This window comes from Bathycoccus prasinos (assembly GCF_002220235.1).
Source record: "Bathycoccus prasinos genomic : Chromosome_1".
Classification (NCBI taxonomy): domain Eukaryota; kingdom Viridiplantae; phylum Chlorophyta; class Mamiellophyceae; order Mamiellales; family Bathycoccaceae; genus Bathycoccus; species Bathycoccus prasinos.
In genome coordinates this window covers 249,742-268,232 of record NC_024008.1, presented here as the reverse complement: position 1 = coordinate 268,232, position 18,491 = coordinate 249,742, and the positions used below count along the sequence as shown (strand labels likewise).

Sequence of the window (18,491 nt, the reverse complement as noted above, 5' to 3'; positions counted from 1 at the left end):
ATATCCCCTCTCTCTGTTGGTTACGTGTGTGCACGAACTGATGATTACCAGCCGATGTGTCTGTAGTTCTCACCCGCGTAGACAGAGTCCGCACCAAGCTCCTCTTCGATTCTCAACAATTGGTTCATCTTGGACAAACGCTCCGATCGGCACGGCGCGCCAGTCTTGATTTGACCAGTCGCCAAACCAACCGCCAAGTCCGCGATGAAAGAATCTTCAGTTTCACCAGATCTGTGCGAAGCCATGACCCCCCAACCAGCTTTCTTGGACATGCCGACCGCTTCGATAGATTCGGAAATCGTACCGATTTGGTTGATCTTCAACAAGAGCGCGTTGCACCACTTGCCGTCAATCGCCGCTTGGACTCTCTTCGGGTTCGTGACCAACAAATCGTCACCAACGATTTGGCACTTACCGCCAGCCGTCAACAACGCCGTGTTCTCCGAATCGTCTTGGTCGAACGGATCTTCGATGGAAACCATCGGGTACTCCGTGCAAAATTCGTTGTATAAGTCAATCATCTCCTTCCCGGTTTTCTTCAGAGAACCATCGTTATCCTCCGTCTTGAAGTCCAAGTCATACATGCCGTCCTTGGTCAAGAACTCAGACGCCGCGACGTCCATACCAATTTTCACCTTTCCGGTGTAGCCAGCTTTTTCGATGGCTTCGACAACCAAGTCCAAACCTTCCTTGTTGTCTTGAATATTCGGCGCGAAGCCGCCTTCGTCGCCGACGTTGCACGCGTCTTGGCCATACTTCTTCTTAATGACCGATTTCAAGTTGTGGTAAACTTCCGAACCCATTTGCATGGCTTCCGCGAACGACTTCGCGCCAACCGGCAAGATCATAAATTCTTGCATGGCCAATTTGTTTCCGGCGTGGGAACCGCCGTTGATGATGTTGAACGCCGGCACCGGCAAGACCAACTTGCTGTTACCCGCCAACTCAGAGATGTGCTTGTACAAAGGAATACCCTTTTCCCCGGCGCCAGCCTTGGCCAACGCCGTGGAGACCGCCAAGATGGCGTTCGCCCCCAACTTCCCTTTGTTATCGGTGCCGTCCAACTCTTTGCACATGAACTCGTCGAGCGCTTTTTGCTCTCTCGGATCCTTGCCAATCAAAGCCGGCCCGATGATTTCGTTGATGTTCTTCACCGCAGTCATGCAACCTTTACCCATCCACGCCTTACCGCCATCTCTCAATTCAACCGCTTCGTAGATACCCGTGGACGCCCCGGACGGGACCATCGCGCGGTACATACCTTTTCCGGTGTAAATGTCGCATTCCACCGTCGGGTTGCCTCGAGAGTCAAAGACTTGGCGACCGACAACTTTCGTGATCGCCGGTGGCGTTTGCTTTCTCAAGTGATCAGCCTGTGGAAGAAAGTGACGTAGAATCGTTGTTAATTATGAGAAGACGAGAGTTGCGATACCGAGAAAAAATCCCCTCTCGATGATGTTTTCCACAGAGTGGAGTCAGACAGCTACGCGCGATGGAAAATTTACGGCTCTTTCCTTGGCGCATACACGCGCGACGAGAGACCTCGAGCGAACGCGAAACGAATGAAACGACTCAAAATTCACGCGAAGGACTATTTCCTCCAAGCGATGATGGCATCTCTCGTTTCATCATCGCGAGAGTGTCGGTGAGTGGGCTCACAGAGCCCATAAAACGCAAAGCGGCTTTCCACGTCTCGATACCGCCAAAAACGATTCGGATTTGACGAAAATTTTACGCGCTCGGAAAACAGCTCGAAACGACCAGACGCGAAACAACAATTTTACACACCATGAACGAAATCGGTTCCGGAGCTTTCGCTTTAACCGCCGCGTTGATGGTTTCTTCCACTCTTTTCGAGAGGTTGTGCGTTTCTATGTATTCCTGGATTGACATTTTGTGATTAGTTTGTGCGATATAAAAAGTGAAGAAACAACGGAATAAAAAGTCATCCTCACAAAGAGCTTCATCAAAGAGCATTAACGAGAACATCGTCGAAGAACACGGGCGAGGATAAACACGAATACGAATCGAATAAAAAGAATAACAAACGTATAACACTAGGAGGAGTAACGATGGCACAACCGTTAAAACCGAAAACGATCGCCATGTTCGACGTGGACGGGACGTTAACCGTCCCTCGCAAAACGGCGAATAAAGAAACTTTGGATTTCATCAGATCTTTACGAAAAACGTGCGCGGTCGCCATCGTCGGCGGCTCGGATTACGGGAAGATTTGCGAACAGTTAGGCCCGGATTTCGAGAAAGAGGTGGATTATTTATTCTCGGAAAACGGTCTGGTGGCGTATAAAGACGGGGAGATGATTGCCAAGCAATCGTTCTTGAAGTTTTTAGGCGAGGAGAAGTTGCAGACGTTTCTCAACTTTGTGTTGAAGTACATCGCGGATTTAGAGATTCCGCAAAAGAGAGGGACATTTATTGAGTTTAGAAACGGGATGTTGAACGTTTCGCCGATTGGACGCAACTGCTCGCAAGAAGAGAGAGATAACTTTGAAAAGTTTGACGAGACGGCGAACGTGAGGAAGACGATGGTGGAGACGTTGAGGAAGGAATTCGCGGATTACGGGTTGACGTATTCCATCGGCGGGCAGATTTCATTCGACGTCTTTCCGAACGGGTGGGATAAAACGTACTCGTTGCAATTCGTCGAGAAGGATGGGTTCGAGGAGATTCATTTCTTTGGTGATAAGACGTACAAAGGTGGGAATGATTACGAGATTTTCGAGAGCGCGAAGACAATCGGACACACGGTGACGAGCCCGGAAGACACGGTGAAGCAAGTCACGGAATCGATCATTAACGCTTAATTTTTATTTCATCTCACTCTCACGCATGCAGTTGTTGCTGTTGCTGATGTTGTTATTAATTTACATCTTGAACATATACACGTGACCATTACTTTAAATACATATTATATCATCACCTAAACTAAACGCGTTCGTTCAACTTCTCGTCGACCAATCCGCCTTCTTCGCTCAAACGCAAAGCTTCTCGGGCAACTTCTTCCTCCGCGAGCGCTCGAAGTAATACCGTCGAGGCCGCATCCGCGCCGCTCGATGATGTGCTAGCCTTTCCCGTCGCCGCCGTTGTCTTCGTCGTCTTTGCGTCACTTTGCGCAAAGTCTCGCCCGACCGCTTTCGCCGATATTCCCTCAAATATTCTGTGTGGCTGTTCTCCGCTCCTGGTGTTACTCCCACCACGCATCTCGCTATCAATACTACGACTACTACGGCTACTACTGCTCCCTTCGCTGCGACTCCGACTAAAACTCTCCCCTAAACCACCACCTCGTCTGAACCCGCCTCTTATTTCCCCGACCACGTTCTCGAGCGCTTTCGTCGTCCCTCGCATCTCCTCTCGCAACTCCTTCACCTCCTCCCCGGATTCGTCCAAAATGCGTTCCACTTTCTCTCTGTACGCGTGCGAATACCCGACCATTTTCCCGCTCAATCGACCTAACGTTTTCGCAATTACGGGCACGTCTTTCGGGCCGAGCAAAACGATCGCGGCTATGGACGTTCCCAGGATTTCTCCGTAAGAGAAACCCAGGAATCCTTGCAGAACTTTCGTGCTTTTCATCTTGATTTTTGTGCCGTCGTTTGCGCAAAAAGTTCCATTCTCGTCACTTTTGTACACAAGGAGTAAGAGAGAGAGTAAGAGAGAACGTCTCAGATGACGAAAACGACGACGAGAACACTAACTGTTTTCTCGTTAGTCTTAATAACTTTTCTTCTTCTTTCGGGGGGTGTTTCGAGCAAAAGCAGCGACGAGCATCGGCAACAGAAAGCGACGGCGAAAACGAGAGAAAAATCGATCGACGTTTCCCTCGTGTCTTCCCTCTTCCCGGCGACGTCGCACGCGCTCGAAACCGCGGAAGCGATATCCACGTGCTGCGGCGAAGAAAAGTTTTGGCAATTCGTGAGTGTATGGAGGAATCAAAACGCTCTGAACGGGAAACGGTGTCAACGGTTCATCGAATCCGCGATGCGACGAGCGGTCGGTGGACCGCCGGAAAAGGAGGAGGAAAAGGAAAACGCGAGAGAAGAGACAATGATGACGAGCGCGGTGAAAATGAGCGTGGGGTTACGACAGTTCGCGCCGAGGCTGAAAATGTTTCAGACGTTGAAAGACGAGGCGGTGGAGGAAGTGGTGCGAGATGATTTGAAGAAAGAGGAAGTGAAGACGGCGTGTTGCTTCGCGACGGTTGGCGCGCGAGGACGGTACGCGACGGACGTGGCGAGTTTACGGACTGAGGTGAGCGAAGCGAGGAAGGAGGAGGCGGAGGTGGAAAGGAGCGAGGAGGAAAACGACGCGAGGAGGAAACCACGGTACTCGTATTTAGTGCCGACGGAGTTTGATCACGCGTATCCAACCGGGAAGGAAAGCGATATCATGGAAGGGAATGAAGTAGAAGAGAAGGCGAAGAAGGAGCGATTGCCGATGGTGTATTTATACGCGGCGACTGGGTCGCAGTGCTTTTTGGACATGCACGAATTTTTAGCCGAGAAAATCGATGAGGAGGAGGTGAGGTATGTTTTGAGGCCGGTGTTTGAGAAGTCGTGTTTGAACGATGAGAAAGCGGTGAAGCAGTGCACGGCCTACGGGGCGTTCAATTACGACGGCGATACGAAGAACGAAAAAGAAGACAAAGACGACGAGCTTTTGCGCGTGCCTGGATTCGGCGTCGAGTTGGCGATCAAGAACATGGAGTACAAAGCCGTTGACGATCAAATCACCGCGAAAGATGACGAAGAAGGCGGCGACGACGGCGACGAGGAAATCGTGTTGGGCTTTAACTTCAAGACGCTTCGGGAGCGCCTAGCGGAGAAAGGAGGAGAAGACGCGCAGGAAAAGCTGGACGGATTCAAGAAACAATTAGAAATGGAAGAAAAATCGATCAAAGGCGACATGTTTGAACCGCTCCCGAAGTGGAAAATCGCTAATTTGGGTTTACTCGCCACGCAAAAGATTGTTTCCGCGAACGATCCTTTATCGATGCTTCGCGACGTGACGCAAAATTTTCCTTCGCTCATGAATAAAATGGCGAACACCATGCGCGTGCAAAAGAAAACGAGAGATGAGGTGAAAGAGAACCAACGAGCGGTACCGCCATCTTCAGTCATCATGTCTCTAAACGGGCAGCCAATGGAACTCGATACGGTCGATGCTTTTGCAATCACGGACCGAGTCATTTCGGAATTACGAGACGCCGAGCGCGTTCGCACGATTGGATTAGGAGAGAAGGCTGCCGCAGAAACGTTGCATCTGCGGCCAAAAGGCGTGCGAATGAAAGAACCGCCTAAGATTGACGTCACATTTTCTCCAGTCGAGTTTAGTTACGACTTTGAAAAGGACAAGCAGTACGAAAAGTGGTCGAAGAGTTACTCTAAGTTTTTAAAGGCGATGATGGAATCGCAAGGCCAAGGAGGATTACCGCCGATTCGACGAAACTTGATCAACATCGTTGCTATTGTAAACCTTGGAACCGCGGAAGGTATGGAAATAGTAAATGTTTTAGAACGGTACCGTAAAATGAATATACCGGTGCGATACGCCATCCTTGCTATTGGAAACGACGACAAGACGCAATTGTTCGAAGACGACGATTACATGGGCGACGGTTTCGGTGAAGAGATTCCAGACGATTCACTTCCGGACACGCAAACGTATTCAAACTTAGTCGCAAAGTGCGCGCATTATATTTTAGCGAAATATGGGGCCAAGCCTATGCGCGCGTTTGCCATCGATATCATTGAAGGACGAGAACAGCTCGCTGCGGGTGATTACTTCTCGCCTCCGGTCATGGCGCCGCCAAAATGGGAAGACGCGAGGTCGAGTTTCATACAAATCGCGCGTGCGATCGAAGTCTCGAACGCGTTAGGTAAAGGAAACGAGAAATCTGTATCGGTGACGGATAGAAAGGAGGTCATGGAACGCGTCGTTAAAGAGCTGAACGATGTATTAGATAAAATGGAAGACGACGAGGACGAAGATGAGAACAAAAAATACAGCGCAGACGCGTTGAAGGCGAAACGAGCCATCGAAAGTCGAGGACTGGAATCGAACTCGGTGTTGATCAATGGTGTCTATTACGACAGCGAAACGAGTCGGCGGACTCTTGGTGCTTCTCTTTCTCGCGCGATGGGACATTTAATTGGCTCTGTCGTCCAGAATCTTCAACAAGCTATTCACACGAAACAATTGAAGGAGGACATGGACGCGTACGCTTTCGTCAACAAAGGCGCGGCGAAAAAGTTACGTCCAGAGATTCAAGACGAATCAGCGTTCCCGCCAACATTTTTACCGGAAATCCCGCATCTGTTTTACATCTCGAAGACGTGGATTGAAGGCGGTGCGCAAAATGAAGCGAAACCAGTGTCCATTTGGGTCGTCGCCAATCCGGATTGCGCGCTCGGTAAAGCGCACTTATCGGAAGCCATGAAATTTTTGCGCTCTTCTTACGACGAGCCAGAAAATGGTGAAGGTCAGGATGCATCAGACGATGGGAGAGAAAGCGTGGCGAAACAAACGCGCTTCTTTTTCGTCAACCCGCAAATGAGTGACTCTGCGAAACCGACGCTCGTTGCGCGCGCCGTGGTCGCCGCGACGCAGCTCACCAGTGCGCGCGAACATATTCCAACGCTCGTGTTAGAGTTGCTCAAAGATGGAGATGGTGACAAAAACTTCATTGATCGTGCAGTGAGAGCATCTGGAGTGAAAGCGGACGAGTTTCGGAAGCTCTTCCGGAACGAAGAAACGATCGATTACCTCTTGAAATTGCAAAGAACGATCAACGCGAAACATCTCGGTAACACGAGACGAGCGTTTGTCGTTAACGGACGATTACTCGATCCAGTCGTTTTAAATACCGAGTTCGACGCTAGCGATTTACACGTCGTCGCCGAAGCAGATCTTGAGAAACGATCGAACGATGCGCGAAAGATTGTCGAGCGCGACGCGCAAGAGAAGACGGATCCAAAGGGTGTGACCACCACGAATGTACCGTTTCGCATCATTTCTGCCCGCATCGCAGCTTTGTCCCATTTCATCGCTAAACGGTACGAACAAGCCGCATCGAGAGGTGTCGTGGAATCGTTAGAGTTCCTCTCGACGAACCGCACGGCATTCACTCTTGGAAAGGATGACGCTCAAGGCAACGTTTCGATGGTTGAAATCGAAGTCATTCTCGATCCGCTTTCCAAAGAGGCGCAAAGAATCGCTCCGGTTTTAAAAGTGCTCAAAGATTCGCTCGGCAACCATGCCTCTTTAAAAGTCATCATGAACCCGGTAGAAAAGTTGTCGGACGTTCCGTTATCGTCTTATTTCCGATACTGTGCGCAAGATCTGACGGATTGGTCGAAATCGCCCAAAGTTGTTTTCGAAGCGGGAAGTTTGCCGCAGAGCAAAACGCTCACCGCGCATCTCGACCATCCAGAACCTTGGATGGTGACGACGAAAAAAGCTAAATACGATCTCGATAATTTGATTTTGGAGAACGTAAAGGAAGATACGGTGTTCGCGGAGTACAGTTTGGAGAGCTTGTTGGTCACGGGACACGCGTTTGATGGGGGCAATCCGAGAAATCCGCCGCGAGGGACGCAAGTTGTTTTGCAGAAGAAGTGGTTCATGGAAGATATCCACGAACAAAAAGAAATAAAGGATAATGCCATTGCAGGGACGATTATTATGGCTAACCTTGGTTACTTTCAACTCCCTGCATCGCCCGGGCGATTCGCCTTGGCGTTGAAAGAAGGACGCTCGCGAGACGTGTACGAAATGGTATCGACGGATTTAATTAACATCGACGATCGAACGAATACGTTTTCTAGCGGGCGCACGGATCCATCCAAGTTCAGAGCAGAAATAACCGTCGCGAGTTGGAGTGGGAAAAGGGTTGAAATGAAACTGAGAAAACGCGCGGGATTTGAAATGGCGGACGTTTTGAGCGAGGACGACGACGAAAACGACGAGAACAAACGTGGTTTAGGCTCCAAAATCTCCTCCTTATTCGGTGGCAAAAATAAGAAGAAGAAGCAAGTGCAACTGGATGAAAATGGATTAGAAACCATTCACATCTTTTCCGTCGCCACCGGTCACTTGTACGAACGATTCCTCAAAATCATGATGGCCTCCGTGCGTCGCCACACGAAGAACCCGTTGAAATTTTGGTTCATCAAAAACTGGTTGAGTCCATCTTTCAAAGATTTCCTCCCGCATTTTGCCAAAAAATACAACGTCGAATACGAGTTGATCACGTATAAATGGCCAACGTGGTTGCACAAGCAAACGGAAAAGCAGCGCATTATTTGGGCGTACAAGATTCTCTTTTTAGATGTCATCTTTCCGCTTTCGCTCGAGAAAGTCGTCTTTGTTGACGCCGATCAAATCGTTCGAGGCGACATGAATGAACTCTGGAATATCGACTTACAAGGCGCACCGTATGGCTACACTCCGATGTGCGATAATAACAAAGAGATGGAAGGCTTCCGATTCTGGAAACAAGGCTTTTGGAAGACGCATTTGAGAGGTAAACCGTACCACATCTCCGCGTTGTATGTGGTTGATTTAAAACGTTTCCGCGAGTTGGCCGCTGGCGACCAATTGCGAGGAATGTACGACCAATTATCCAAAGATCCAGGTTCGTTGGCGAACTTGGATCAAGATTTACCAAATTTTGCACAGCACCAAGTTCCAATCTTTTCGTTACCAATGCCGTGGCTTTGGTGCGAATCGTGGTGCGGCAACGAAACGAAAGCGGCGGCGAAGACGATCGATTTGTGTAACAATCCGTTGACGAAGGAACCGAAACTCGTTGGAGCGGCGAGGATAGTCAGCGAATGGACTGAATTAGACAACGAGGTTCGCGCGTACACTTCTGAAGTGGAGAAGAGTGGTTTGCTCGGTAACACCAAGCCGCCGCACGACGAACTCTAGCCAATTTTTTTGTATTTTTATACTTCTTGCGCAATATAATCTACTATTTTTAAAAATGCAGTCATCCTTCCTTTGCTTTCCGCATATCCGCTATGGTCTCCTCCACCGACCGTTTATCTCTTTTTTCCCCCTCTCTCGCCACTCTTAACTCGGACAAAGCGTCGCCAAACGCCGGAGCCTTATCGGTCAAACTTTCTTTCTTCCGAAACGCGAGCATCTCCCTCTTCGCTTTCTCCGCCTTTTCTCTTAAACTAATTTCCAACTGTTTCTTCTCTTCCTCCTCTTTCTTGCTCAGTTTATACACGCGCACGAATTTCATCGGATCGCCGTTTTCATCCATCACATCCTCTATCTCGATCGACTCCGAGGTCGTTTGCATCTCCGACGCGCATTCGTGCAAGACGTCGCGCCACATTTTTACCATCGGTTGGAAACTAAAAGTCGCCGTCTCCGCGCCTCCGCTCGCCTCCCACTTCGTTGTAACTTCCTTCTCGATTTTCTCCTTGACGTCTTTTTCAAACGTTTTCCTCCTCTCCAACGCGCGCTCTTGAGGCGTCATCAGCGAGCTTCTCACTGCGACAGTATTAGTATTACTCGTATTCGATCCACTCGTCGTCTTCTTGATGTTCCCGAGTATGTTCCCGAGTACGTTATTCGTCTGAATCGTTTTCTTTTTCTTCATCTGTTGTTGGTTTTGTTGCGCGTTCGTTCCTTCCCCGTGATTTCCTCCTCCTTGTCCTCCTCCTCCTCTCGCCGCTCCCGGTCGCTTCATCGTATCTCTTCTCGAAACTTTACTACCACGAAAAGAAGAGAACTCTCTCTCTCTCTCTCTCTCTTTCTCTCTCTCTTTCCCTCTCTCTCTTACGCCAAAAGAGAGATGATGACGAGGAAAGAGTCGTCTCAAAGTCGTTTTTATGGAGGAGCTTTTTCTTCAAAACGTCTCAATTTTTTTTTCCTCCTCTCAAAGCTTTGATCTGTTATTACGTTTTAATACTACTACTAATAACAACATCATGAGACGAAAGAATCCACACCCGCAGCGCGCGGTGAACGCGAGGACGTTTTTGAGGGTGGTGAAGGGTAGGAGAGAGGAAGAGGGAGAAGAACCGGTGTTGTGTTTGAGGATTCCTGACGAGGATGATTTCGAGGCAAATCATCAGATACAAAAAGAAGAAGAAGAAGAAGAAGAGATAACTGTTAGGAAAGGAACGAAGAGAAAGAGAGGGCACGAGTGCGATGTTTGCGAAAAGGTGTTTAGAGCACCATCCAATTTGGCTATACACATGCGTATTCACACAGACGAGAAACCGTATGAATGTGATGTGTGCGATAAAGCTTTTCGTGAATCTGGTACTTTGAAAAAACACATGCGTATTCACACGAACGAGAGACCGTACGAGTGCGATGTGTGCGAGAAACGTTTTACTCAATCTTGTAGTTTGAAAAGGCACATGCGTATTCACACGAACGAGAAACCGTACGAGTGTGACGTGTGCGAGAAGAAGTTTCGTCATTCTAGTGGTTTGAAAAGCCACATGCGTATTCACACGAACGAGAAACCGTACGAATGCGATGTGTGCGAGATGAAGTTTCGTCAATATGGTCATTTGCAAGACCACATGCGTATTCACGCGAACGAGAAACCGTACGAATGCGATGTCTGCGAGAAAGCTTTTCGTCAACTTAGTACTTTGAAAAGGCACAAGCGCACTCAGCATTAGCTGCTCATTTGTAGTTCTAAAAGTATACACATACACGTCGTACACATACACGTCGTAATACCGAACAACAACACCCGAATAATCAAACATGCCAAAAAAAAAATATCAAAAACACAGTCATCACAAAAAAAATGGAAGAACAACAAGAACAAGAAGAGAAACAACCGACGACGACGACGGGGTCAAACCCGCATTCGGATCCAGCGTTCGCGCTGAAAATGCTCGTGGACTCTCGAAACGCCGGCGCCGTTTTAGGTACGTTTTAGATTTCGTTTTTTTGTATATACTACGTGATGATGAAAGTCTTCTTTATTGGAGTAAAATTCTCGATCGAATGAATTCTTTCAAAGTAGTCTTCTTAGTATTAACGCGCAAACTCTCTCTCTCTCTCTCTCTCTCTCTTTAAAAATAACAGGCAAAGGCGGAGCGACGATCAACGAGTTACAAACGTCCACGAATTGCAGGATTCAGCTGACGAGAACGGGAGAGGTGTTCCCGGGGACGAGCGAAAGAGTGTTGACTTTGTCCGGGGAATTGCCGTCCGTGTTAACGGCGGTGCATTTAATATCCACGAAATTGCAATCGGAAACGAACAACGGTAATAATAATAACAACAACGAAAACAACGAAGAGAATTTCGAGAACACTAATACTAATACCGAGGGAGGAGAAGAGAACAAGCAGCAAACGCCGAAATGTAGACTAGTGATCCCGAACGCGGCGGCTGGATGCGTCCTCGGCAAAGGCGGCGCGACGATAAAGTCTTTCATAGAAGACTCCGAGGCGGAGATTCGATTATCGAGTCAAAATCAAGCGCCTCCCGGGTGTCACGATCGAATTTTGACCATTAGTGGGACGATTGGGCAGATTCTGAGGGCGGTGGCGTTGGTGGCGGCGAATTTATTGGAAGATCAGAATTACGCGACGTTGGTGAAGAGGCCGAGCACGTATCGGCCGAGTTTGGATTACGGGAGAGGAGGATCCATGGACCACGGAAGAGGACATTATAACAACAACCATCACCATCAACAACAACACAACGTGGATCCACAAAACGTGGTTTCGGCGACCATGCAAGTAGATGATTCGAAGATGGGACCGATTTTAGGCAAAGGAGGAAGGACGATTACGGAAATTCAAGTCAGTTCCGGATGTAGAATCAAAGTGAGCGACCGAAACGACTTCGTGCCTGGAACGAATTTAAGGACGTTACAAATCAGCGGTTCGGTGACGGGAGTGCAGCTGGCTTGGGAAATGTTAGAGGAGAGGTTAAGGAAGATTGAAGCAGATGCGAGTTGAATTGAAAAGCAAAAGGAAAGAAAACTAACAAATTTCGGGCCTTCTTTTTTTTTACGTAGTAGTATCGATATATAATAACAATTGGAATTAATAACTGTACCAAACTTCTCTCACGCTCGCGAATAGCATTAATAAGTATCTCTGATATAAATTAACTAAAATTTAATCGAAGACCTTGCACTCTTCGGCTCCCGGGTCCGACGCGCACAAGGCATCCATCGGGTCGGAGAAGTTTTCGACGCCAGTGACCAAAGCCTTGGCGACGATGAGCGTCAAGTCGACAACTCTTTGCGTGTAACCCCACTCGTTATCGTACCACGCGACAACCTTAACCATGTCGTCGCCCATGACCATGGTCAAGGCGGCATCGATCGTCGTCGAGACGTCGGTGCATCTGAAATCGACGGAGACCAACGGAGTGTCGGTGATGGCCAAGACACCCTTCATCGGGCCGTTTTGGGCCTCTCTGAACGCCGCGTTGACTTCTTCGGCGGTGATGCCCTTCTTCTCAACGTTGACAACCAAATCGACGATGGAAACGTTCGGGGTCGGAACTCTCAACGCGATACCGTTCAACTTACCCTTCAATTGCGGCAAGACCAACGCAACCGCCTTGGCGGCGCCGGTGGAGGTCGGCACAATGTTCAACGCCGCAGCGCGCGCACGTCTCAAATCTCTGTGCGAGGCATCCAAGATTCTTTGATCACCGGTGTAGGAGTGAGTGGTGGTCATGGTGCCCTTGACGATGCCGAAGCTTTCGTCCAAAACCTTGGCGAACGGCGCCAAGCAGTTAGTGGTGCACGAGGCGTTGGAGACGATGTTGGCAGCCGGGTCAAATTGGTCCGCGTTGACACCAACGACGTAGGTCGGGATGTCGTTACCCTTGGCCGGGGCCGTGATAACAACCTTCTTGGCACCCGCGGTGATGTGCTTGCCAGCTCCCGGGCCGTCGAGAAAGACACCGGTACCTTCGATGACGATGTCGATGCCCATTTCCTTCCACGGCAACTTCAACGGGTCTCTCTCCGCGACAACGTTGATGATGTCGCCATCGACAGAGATGGTCTTGTCGTCGATAACCTTAACTTCAGACTTGAACGTACCCAAGATAGAATCGTACTTGAGCAAGTGCGCAGCCGGCTTGGCGCCGCCGGATTGGTTGACGCAGACGACTTGGAGCGGACAATCCGGTCCGCGGGTCTTCCAGCATCGGACAAAGTTACGGCCGATGCGGCCGAAACCGTTGATCGCAACCTTGATCTTGTCCGCGGCGACAACCGTGTTGTTGACGGCAGCCTGTATTAATGTTTATTCGTGATGATTGATTGATGATAATAAAATGTTAGCATTCGAAGAAAGTGGTAAAAAGTCTCCATCAGAGAGTCGTTTTGAGTGCAAAAAAAAAATTCTCGAAAGGACAGACAAAGAACGATTTTTATCCACCAAACGCGAAGTTTCTGATCTCGATGAGATGTTCCCGAGGATGATGATGCGCTGTTGGTGTTCATGTTGTTGATGAAACGAGAGCCACGACGCGCAAAAAAGTAGCCAAACAGAAAGGAGCCTTTCTCCCCCCGTTCATCGGTATCCTCGCTCTCTGTTCCAAAAGAGAAACGAGAGAGAGAGACGAGAAAGAAATTCAACGTTATCTGAAATTGCGATTAGTCTCTCGTTCTCTCCCCTTCTCTTCTCGTTGTGGCTGCTTTTCTTGTGGTACAAAAAAACGACTCAAATCGTTCGGAAAGCGCGTACCTTGGCGACGGTGCGGTTCTTGAATTGGCTGGAAACAGCCGAGAACTGCGTGAGTTGGGTGGTCTGTTGCGACGAGAAGAAATTATTTTGAACGTCAGTTTCGCGTCTTCTGTCTTCGCGGTGGTTACGAGAAACGCGATTGATTTTTGCCACTCGCGTTAAAGGGATTAATACCCACGTGGGTTGCAAATTTACCCGCGACAGAAAGAAAAAAAAAACATCAGCGCGCGCGCGCGCATAAACGAACGCGAACCGTGCGAGATACATCTCGCGCGTGTACTGTAAAAAACGAATCCAAATTCGTACCGTGGCAGTGAAAGAAGCCATTTTTTTAGGTGTGTGGATGTGCGGTATAAAGTGAGGACAGCGACAGCGTGATTTTTTGTTTGCACCCAAAACAATCAGAGAGAGATATCTACAACCTGTGGGAGGACGGGGCACCTCACAAAAAACACAAAAAGGCGGAAAAAGGAGATTCTGGAGACCAAAAAACCACCAACGAATGACTCGCGACCGACCTTGACTTTTGACGACACTTAGTAAAAACAGACTTCGAGAATAAGACGGGAATATTCACTCATTTTCTCTTCTTTTATCGTTTGCACGCGCACTTGACACACAGAGAGAGAGAAAGAAAGAGAAAGAGAGAGAGGGGAGAGCAGAGCTGTTTTCGCACCATCATCATCTTCGCGCGTTTATTTAAAACGAGAGAGGAGATGATGAGCGTAAAAACAGGGGCGACCTCTCGCGAAGAGACAAAAACGGTTTCGAGAGATGACTTTGAGAAGGAGGAAAGCGGGGTCTCCGAAAACGAAGAAGAAGAAAAACTGAACCTTTTGGAAGCTTACGTCCACGAAACGCGAGAAACCTCGCATGCGCTGAAGAAATGGTGCGATAGGACGACGTTGGAGCGGTTTCTCAGAGCGGATAAAGGAAACGTGGAGAAAGCAAAAGCTCGATTGAAGTCGACGTTGATTTGGAGAAGAGACGAGATGAATTCATTTTGTCGGTGCTGTTTCGAAAAGGACTCGAGAAGCCATTACATGCATATCGTCGGCCGGACGAAGAACAGAAGACCGGTTGTATTTTCGGACATCGGGCTCGCGAGGAACTTGAAGCCGAAAGATAACGAAGCGCACGCGACGTTTTGCATGGAACAGGTTGAAAAATGTCTACCGAAGTATCCGAACGACACGTACGTGTGGGTGTCGGATTTTCATAAATTTGGTCGGCAACATTTGAACCCGTCGGTGGCGAAGAAAGTGTTGGGTTTGTTCGCGAGGCATTATCCCGAACGCATGGGCTCGATGGTGTTCGTAGAAGCGCCGAGGATTTTTAATATTTTGTATAAGATTTGCGAAAAGTTTGTCGACGCGACGACCATGGCCAAGTTAAGATTCGTGAGAGGACCGACCGGGTTAGGCGCCGGGAAGGAGTTTCAATCTTTATTAGAAGACGGATACTGCGATCAGGAAACGTACGAGTGGATCAAACGAGAGATGCTGGAAAATCGTTTGCACTGGGATAAAGCAAGCGAAGAAAAGTCGTGGACCAAATCACACGCGAGGAACGACGGGAAGTATTACTATACGAATCTCGAACACGACATGCGAGGATCGAACGCGTTCATTCGAGAACCAATTTGTGTGGACATGCACGCGTTTTGTAAGAGGCACGTGAATATGACGACGTGTTTACCTATCGAGGATACTAGAAGAATACCGTCAGGATTGGTAGTAGCAGAAGAAAAAGAAGAAGAGGAGTACGTATTGAGCAAAATCATCGAGAGAGGCGACTCGGTATCGTCGCTGGCATCGCCGAACGTTGCGCTCGGCAAGATGAAGATAATCGACGGCGAAGAGAAAGAGATTGAAGAAAACGAAGAATTTCACGACTGCAGAGAAAAGTTTAAAAAGAAGAACGTCGTGAAAACAGTCATCAAGAAGCTTTCTCCGTCGAAGAATAGCCGAAGAAGTACTCGGATCGCGGCAATAAATGGAAACGTGTCTTAGTTTTACTGCAGTTTAGTTTTTTATATATCTAATAGTAGCATTTGTAAAACGCTTTTTTTCGCTTCGGAATCTAATCTAAATCTTCTTATTTTTTTTCTGCTACAGTAACCCGAGCTGGCGCATCATAAACTTACTCATCGGCTTCTCCGCTCCTCCGCTCTCCCCGTCGCCGCTACGCACTCCTCTGTCTTCCCCGTCCTTCTCAAACCCTCTTTCGATGACTGGCATGCCCGAATCTATCCCGGCGCGTATTTGGATTCTTTGTTGACTACTGCTAGTAGTATTATCACCACTAGTACTACTACTACTCGCTACGTTGGTACTCTTTTCGCCCTCGATCGTCGCCGCTTCTCCCTCCTCCTCCTCCTTCTCCTCCTCTACTTCTTCTGCGTCTTGTAATTCTTCTTCCAATCGTTCCATCTCCTCAATCTTCAACAACCAGCTCTCCAACTCTCCTTTCGCTTTCTCCCTTTCCTCTCTGTCTCTCTCGATTTCCTTCTCGTTTCGCATTTGCATCACCTCGTCCTCTCTTTCTTCTTCGCCTTCGTCCGCGGCGGCGACGCTCTCGTCGATTTCCAACACGTCCACAATCTCTCCGTCTCTCGGCGTGAGCACCGTCTTCCTCCCGTTCGGTCCTTCGATGACTCTCGATTTCGGTTCTCCGTCTGTGATATTGCTCAAACTTTCAAATTTTTCCGACAAAACTCTCATCGTCTCTCGGTGTTCGATTTCGCTCTTTCGCAAATCCTCCTCCGCTCGGAGCAATTTCTCCTCCGCAAAAACGCGTCTCTTCCTCAACATCTCGCAGGTTTGCTCCCGAGTTCTTTCCGCGTAGAGCTGATCCTGGCTTGTGGATAATTTCACCAGTAACTCGTCGCAGTTGGTGATTTTCCCTTCGATGAACGCGACCGACGTGAACGGCGCCAACACTTCTCTTCCGTCTCGCAAGGAACCGACGACGTCTAACAGTTCGTTCTGTTCCACGGCGAAACGAGAGAGCGTGTCAAAGATGCGTTTTTTCTCGACAACGTTCGAGAGGGAAACTCGAGCGATGTGCGCGAGCGTCGCCGGGTCGTTCACATCGTCTCCTTCCTCGGGGCTCATTTTGAATGCATGCGATGATAGTAGAGCAGATGATGATAATAATGAAGCGGAGAAAAGAATGAGGAGAAGCTGTTGTTTGGGTAATGAGTTGTTAGTTTTGTGGACATTTTTAAAACGCGTTCGTTAAGCTCTGCGTGCTCTCTCTTTTTTTCTCTCTCTCTCTCTCATCCCGAGCAAAACCGGTCGGTCGGGAGAACAGCGAGCTCACTTAGCGCCGAGCAACTTCAACATGACGGCATTTTGAGCGTGCATTCGATTTTCGGCTTGTTGCCAGACGACGGAGTAGTCGGCTTCCATGACCTCGTCGGTGCACTCGGTGCCTCTTTCCGCCGGGAGGCAGTGCATGAAAATCGCGTTTGGCGTTTTTCGCATGACGTCACCGGTGACGCAGAAACCGGCAAAGTCTTTTTTACGCTGCGCGGCTTCGTCTTTTTGGCCCATGGATGCCCAGACGTCGGTGTAGACGGCGTCGGCGCCGGCGATGTCGTTCAAGTCGTGGCTGATGACGCACTTGCCGACTCCCGAGTTGTTGCATCGATCAATCGTCGCTTGATCAGGGGTGTAATCTTCCGGGCATAAACACACGAACTCAAACGGTAATACAGTTGCTAATCGAATCCACGAGTGGACGATGTTATTCCCGTCGCCGACGTAGACGACCTTTTTACCTTCGATGGACCCCAAACGTTCGGTGATGGTCATCGCATCCGCCAAGATTTGACACGGGTGGTTATAATCCGATAAACCGTTCACCACCGGGACCGAACCAAACTTGGCTAATTCTTCCACATCTTTATGCGCAAACACTCTCGCCATTATGATGTCGTTATACCTGGACAAAACTCTCGTAATATCTCTCGTCTCTTCTCTCTTCCCTAACGAGATATCGTCCGGGCCTAAATACACCGCGTGCCCGCCCAACAAATGAAACCCAGTTTCAAAAGAAACTCGCGTTCGTAAACTTTGCTTCGCAAAAATCATCGCCAACGTTTTCCCTTCGAACGGTTTGTACGATCGGTCTCCGGATTGCAATCGCTTCTTCTCCGATATCGCGATGTCCAACAACTCGTTGATTTCTTCTTTGCTGAAATCATCCAAGTGGATGAAATGTTTCTTCGCCGCCGGTGGGTTCGCCTCGGTCGGGAACGCGGACGTTTTGATCATCTCAGCTCTTCTTCTTCGTGCAACAGTTACAGAAGATGAAGAGGACGACGAAGAAGAAGACGACCGTATCCGTTGTCGAGACGTTTGCTGCTTCACATTGGACGAAGTTCCCTTTTTATAACCGACAAAAACCGGATTTGGTTGTCGTCTTCTTCTCAACGCCGCTTTCGTCTGAATCGTCGTCGTCTGGATCGTCGTCGTCGTCTGAATCATCGTTGTCGTCTTTCTCTTTCTCTCTATCTCTGTATTGCCTGCGTGTATCGCGAATGTCTTCGGAAACGTAAGAAAAGCGTCGAACAAGTGAAGAGTTCTTATCCACTTTTTTTCCCCTAAGTTGTTCACAACTCTTTTGCACTTTGCGCGGCGCAACATTGTACCGATAAGGAAGATCAACGTTTCGATACGAACACGCGGCCACATCGAGCACCGGTGTTGCTATTCTTCTTCTCTTCGTCGTCGGAGAAGCGGGCCCCCGGGTAAAGCCAAT

At 48.9% G+C, this 18,491-nt stretch overlaps 11 protein-coding genes across 11 annotated transcripts; 5 read left to right on the top strand and 6 right to left on the bottom strand.

The window, feature by feature from the left end:
- Positions 1-44: 44 nt before the first annotated feature.
- On the bottom strand, positions 45-1,989 carry Bathy01g01440 (enolase; the record flags this gene model as incomplete). Its single annotated transcript, XM_007515168.1, has 2 exons — positions 45-1,373; positions 1,789-1,989. The coding sequence occupies 2 exons, from the start codon at positions 1,987-1,989 to the stop codon at positions 45-47; spliced, it is 1,530 nt and encodes a 509-aa protein (XP_007515230.1).
- An 83-nt stretch (positions 1,990-2,072) lies between these two features.
- Positions 2,073-2,825, top strand: Bathy01g01430 (phosphomannomutase; the record flags this gene model as incomplete). The annotated part of the gene is made up of 1 exon (XM_007515290.1): positions 2,073-2,825. The coding sequence occupies one exon, from the start codon at positions 2,073-2,075 to the stop codon at positions 2,823-2,825; it is 753 nt and encodes a 250-aa protein (XP_007515352.1).
- Positions 2,826-2,946: 121 nt separating this feature from the next.
- Bathy01g01420 lies at positions 2,947-3,597 on the bottom strand (the record flags this gene model as incomplete). The annotated part of the gene is made up of 1 exon (XM_007515200.1): positions 2,947-3,597. The coding sequence occupies one exon, from the start codon at positions 3,595-3,597 to the stop codon at positions 2,947-2,949; it is 651 nt and encodes a 216-aa protein (XP_007515262.1).
- Positions 3,598-3,690: 93 nt separating this feature from the next.
- Bathy01g01410 (UDP-glucose:glycoprotein glucosyltransferase) lies at positions 3,691-8,952 on the top strand (the record flags this gene model as incomplete). The annotated part of the gene is made up of 1 exon (XM_007515034.1): positions 3,691-8,952. The coding sequence occupies one exon, from the start codon at positions 3,691-3,693 to the stop codon at positions 8,950-8,952; it is 5,262 nt and encodes a 1,753-aa protein (XP_007515096.1).
- Positions 8,953-9,013: 61 nt separating this feature from the next.
- Positions 9,014-9,724, bottom strand: Bathy01g01400 (predicted protein; the record flags this gene model as incomplete). The annotated part of the gene is made up of 1 exon (XM_007515211.1): positions 9,014-9,724. The coding sequence occupies one exon, from the start codon at positions 9,722-9,724 to the stop codon at positions 9,014-9,016; it is 711 nt and encodes a 236-aa protein (XP_007515273.1).
- Positions 9,725-9,866: 142 nt separating this feature from the next.
- Bathy01g01390 lies at positions 9,867-10,673 on the top strand (the record flags this gene model as incomplete). The annotated part of the gene is made up of 1 exon (XM_007515329.1): positions 9,867-10,673. The coding sequence occupies one exon, from the start codon at positions 9,867-9,869 to the stop codon at positions 10,671-10,673; it is 807 nt and encodes a 268-aa protein (XP_007515391.1).
- A 131-nt stretch (positions 10,674-10,804) lies between these two features.
- Positions 10,805-11,972, top strand: Bathy01g01380 (predicted protein; the record flags this gene model as incomplete). The annotated part of the gene is made up of 2 exons (XM_007515248.1): positions 10,805-10,928; positions 11,089-11,972. 2 exons carry the CDS (start codon positions 10,805-10,807, stop codon positions 11,970-11,972), a joined length of 1,008 nt encoding a protein of 335 aa, XP_007515310.1.
- A 162-nt stretch (positions 11,973-12,134) lies between these two features.
- On the bottom strand, positions 12,135-14,051 carry Bathy01g01370 (glyceraldehyde-3-phosphate dehydrogenase; the record flags this gene model as incomplete). The annotated part of the gene is made up of 3 exons (XM_007515233.1): positions 12,135-13,268; positions 13,725-13,787; positions 14,031-14,051. 3 exons carry the CDS (start codon positions 14,049-14,051, stop codon positions 12,135-12,137), a joined length of 1,218 nt encoding a protein of 405 aa, XP_007515295.1.
- A 392-nt stretch (positions 14,052-14,443) lies between these two features.
- Positions 14,444-15,736, top strand: Bathy01g01360 (predicted protein; the record flags this gene model as incomplete). The annotated part of the gene is made up of 1 exon (XM_007515295.1): positions 14,444-15,736. The coding sequence occupies one exon, from the start codon at positions 14,444-14,446 to the stop codon at positions 15,734-15,736; it is 1,293 nt and encodes a 430-aa protein (XP_007515357.1).
- Positions 15,737-15,835: 99 nt separating this feature from the next.
- Bathy01g01350 (unknown protein) lies at positions 15,836-16,840 on the bottom strand (the record flags this gene model as incomplete). The annotated part of the gene is made up of 1 exon (XM_007515512.1): positions 15,836-16,840. The coding sequence occupies one exon, from the start codon at positions 16,838-16,840 to the stop codon at positions 15,836-15,838; it is 1,005 nt and encodes a 334-aa protein (XP_007515574.1).
- A 204-nt stretch (positions 16,841-17,044) lies between these two features.
- On the bottom strand, positions 17,045-18,376 carry Bathy01g01340 (ornithine carbamoyltransferase; the record flags this gene model as incomplete). The annotated part of the gene is made up of 1 exon (XM_007515493.1): positions 17,045-18,376. One exon carries the CDS (start codon positions 18,374-18,376, stop codon positions 17,045-17,047), a length of 1,332 nt encoding a protein of 443 aa, XP_007515555.1.
- Between the last annotated feature and the right edge of the window lie 115 nt (positions 18,377-18,491).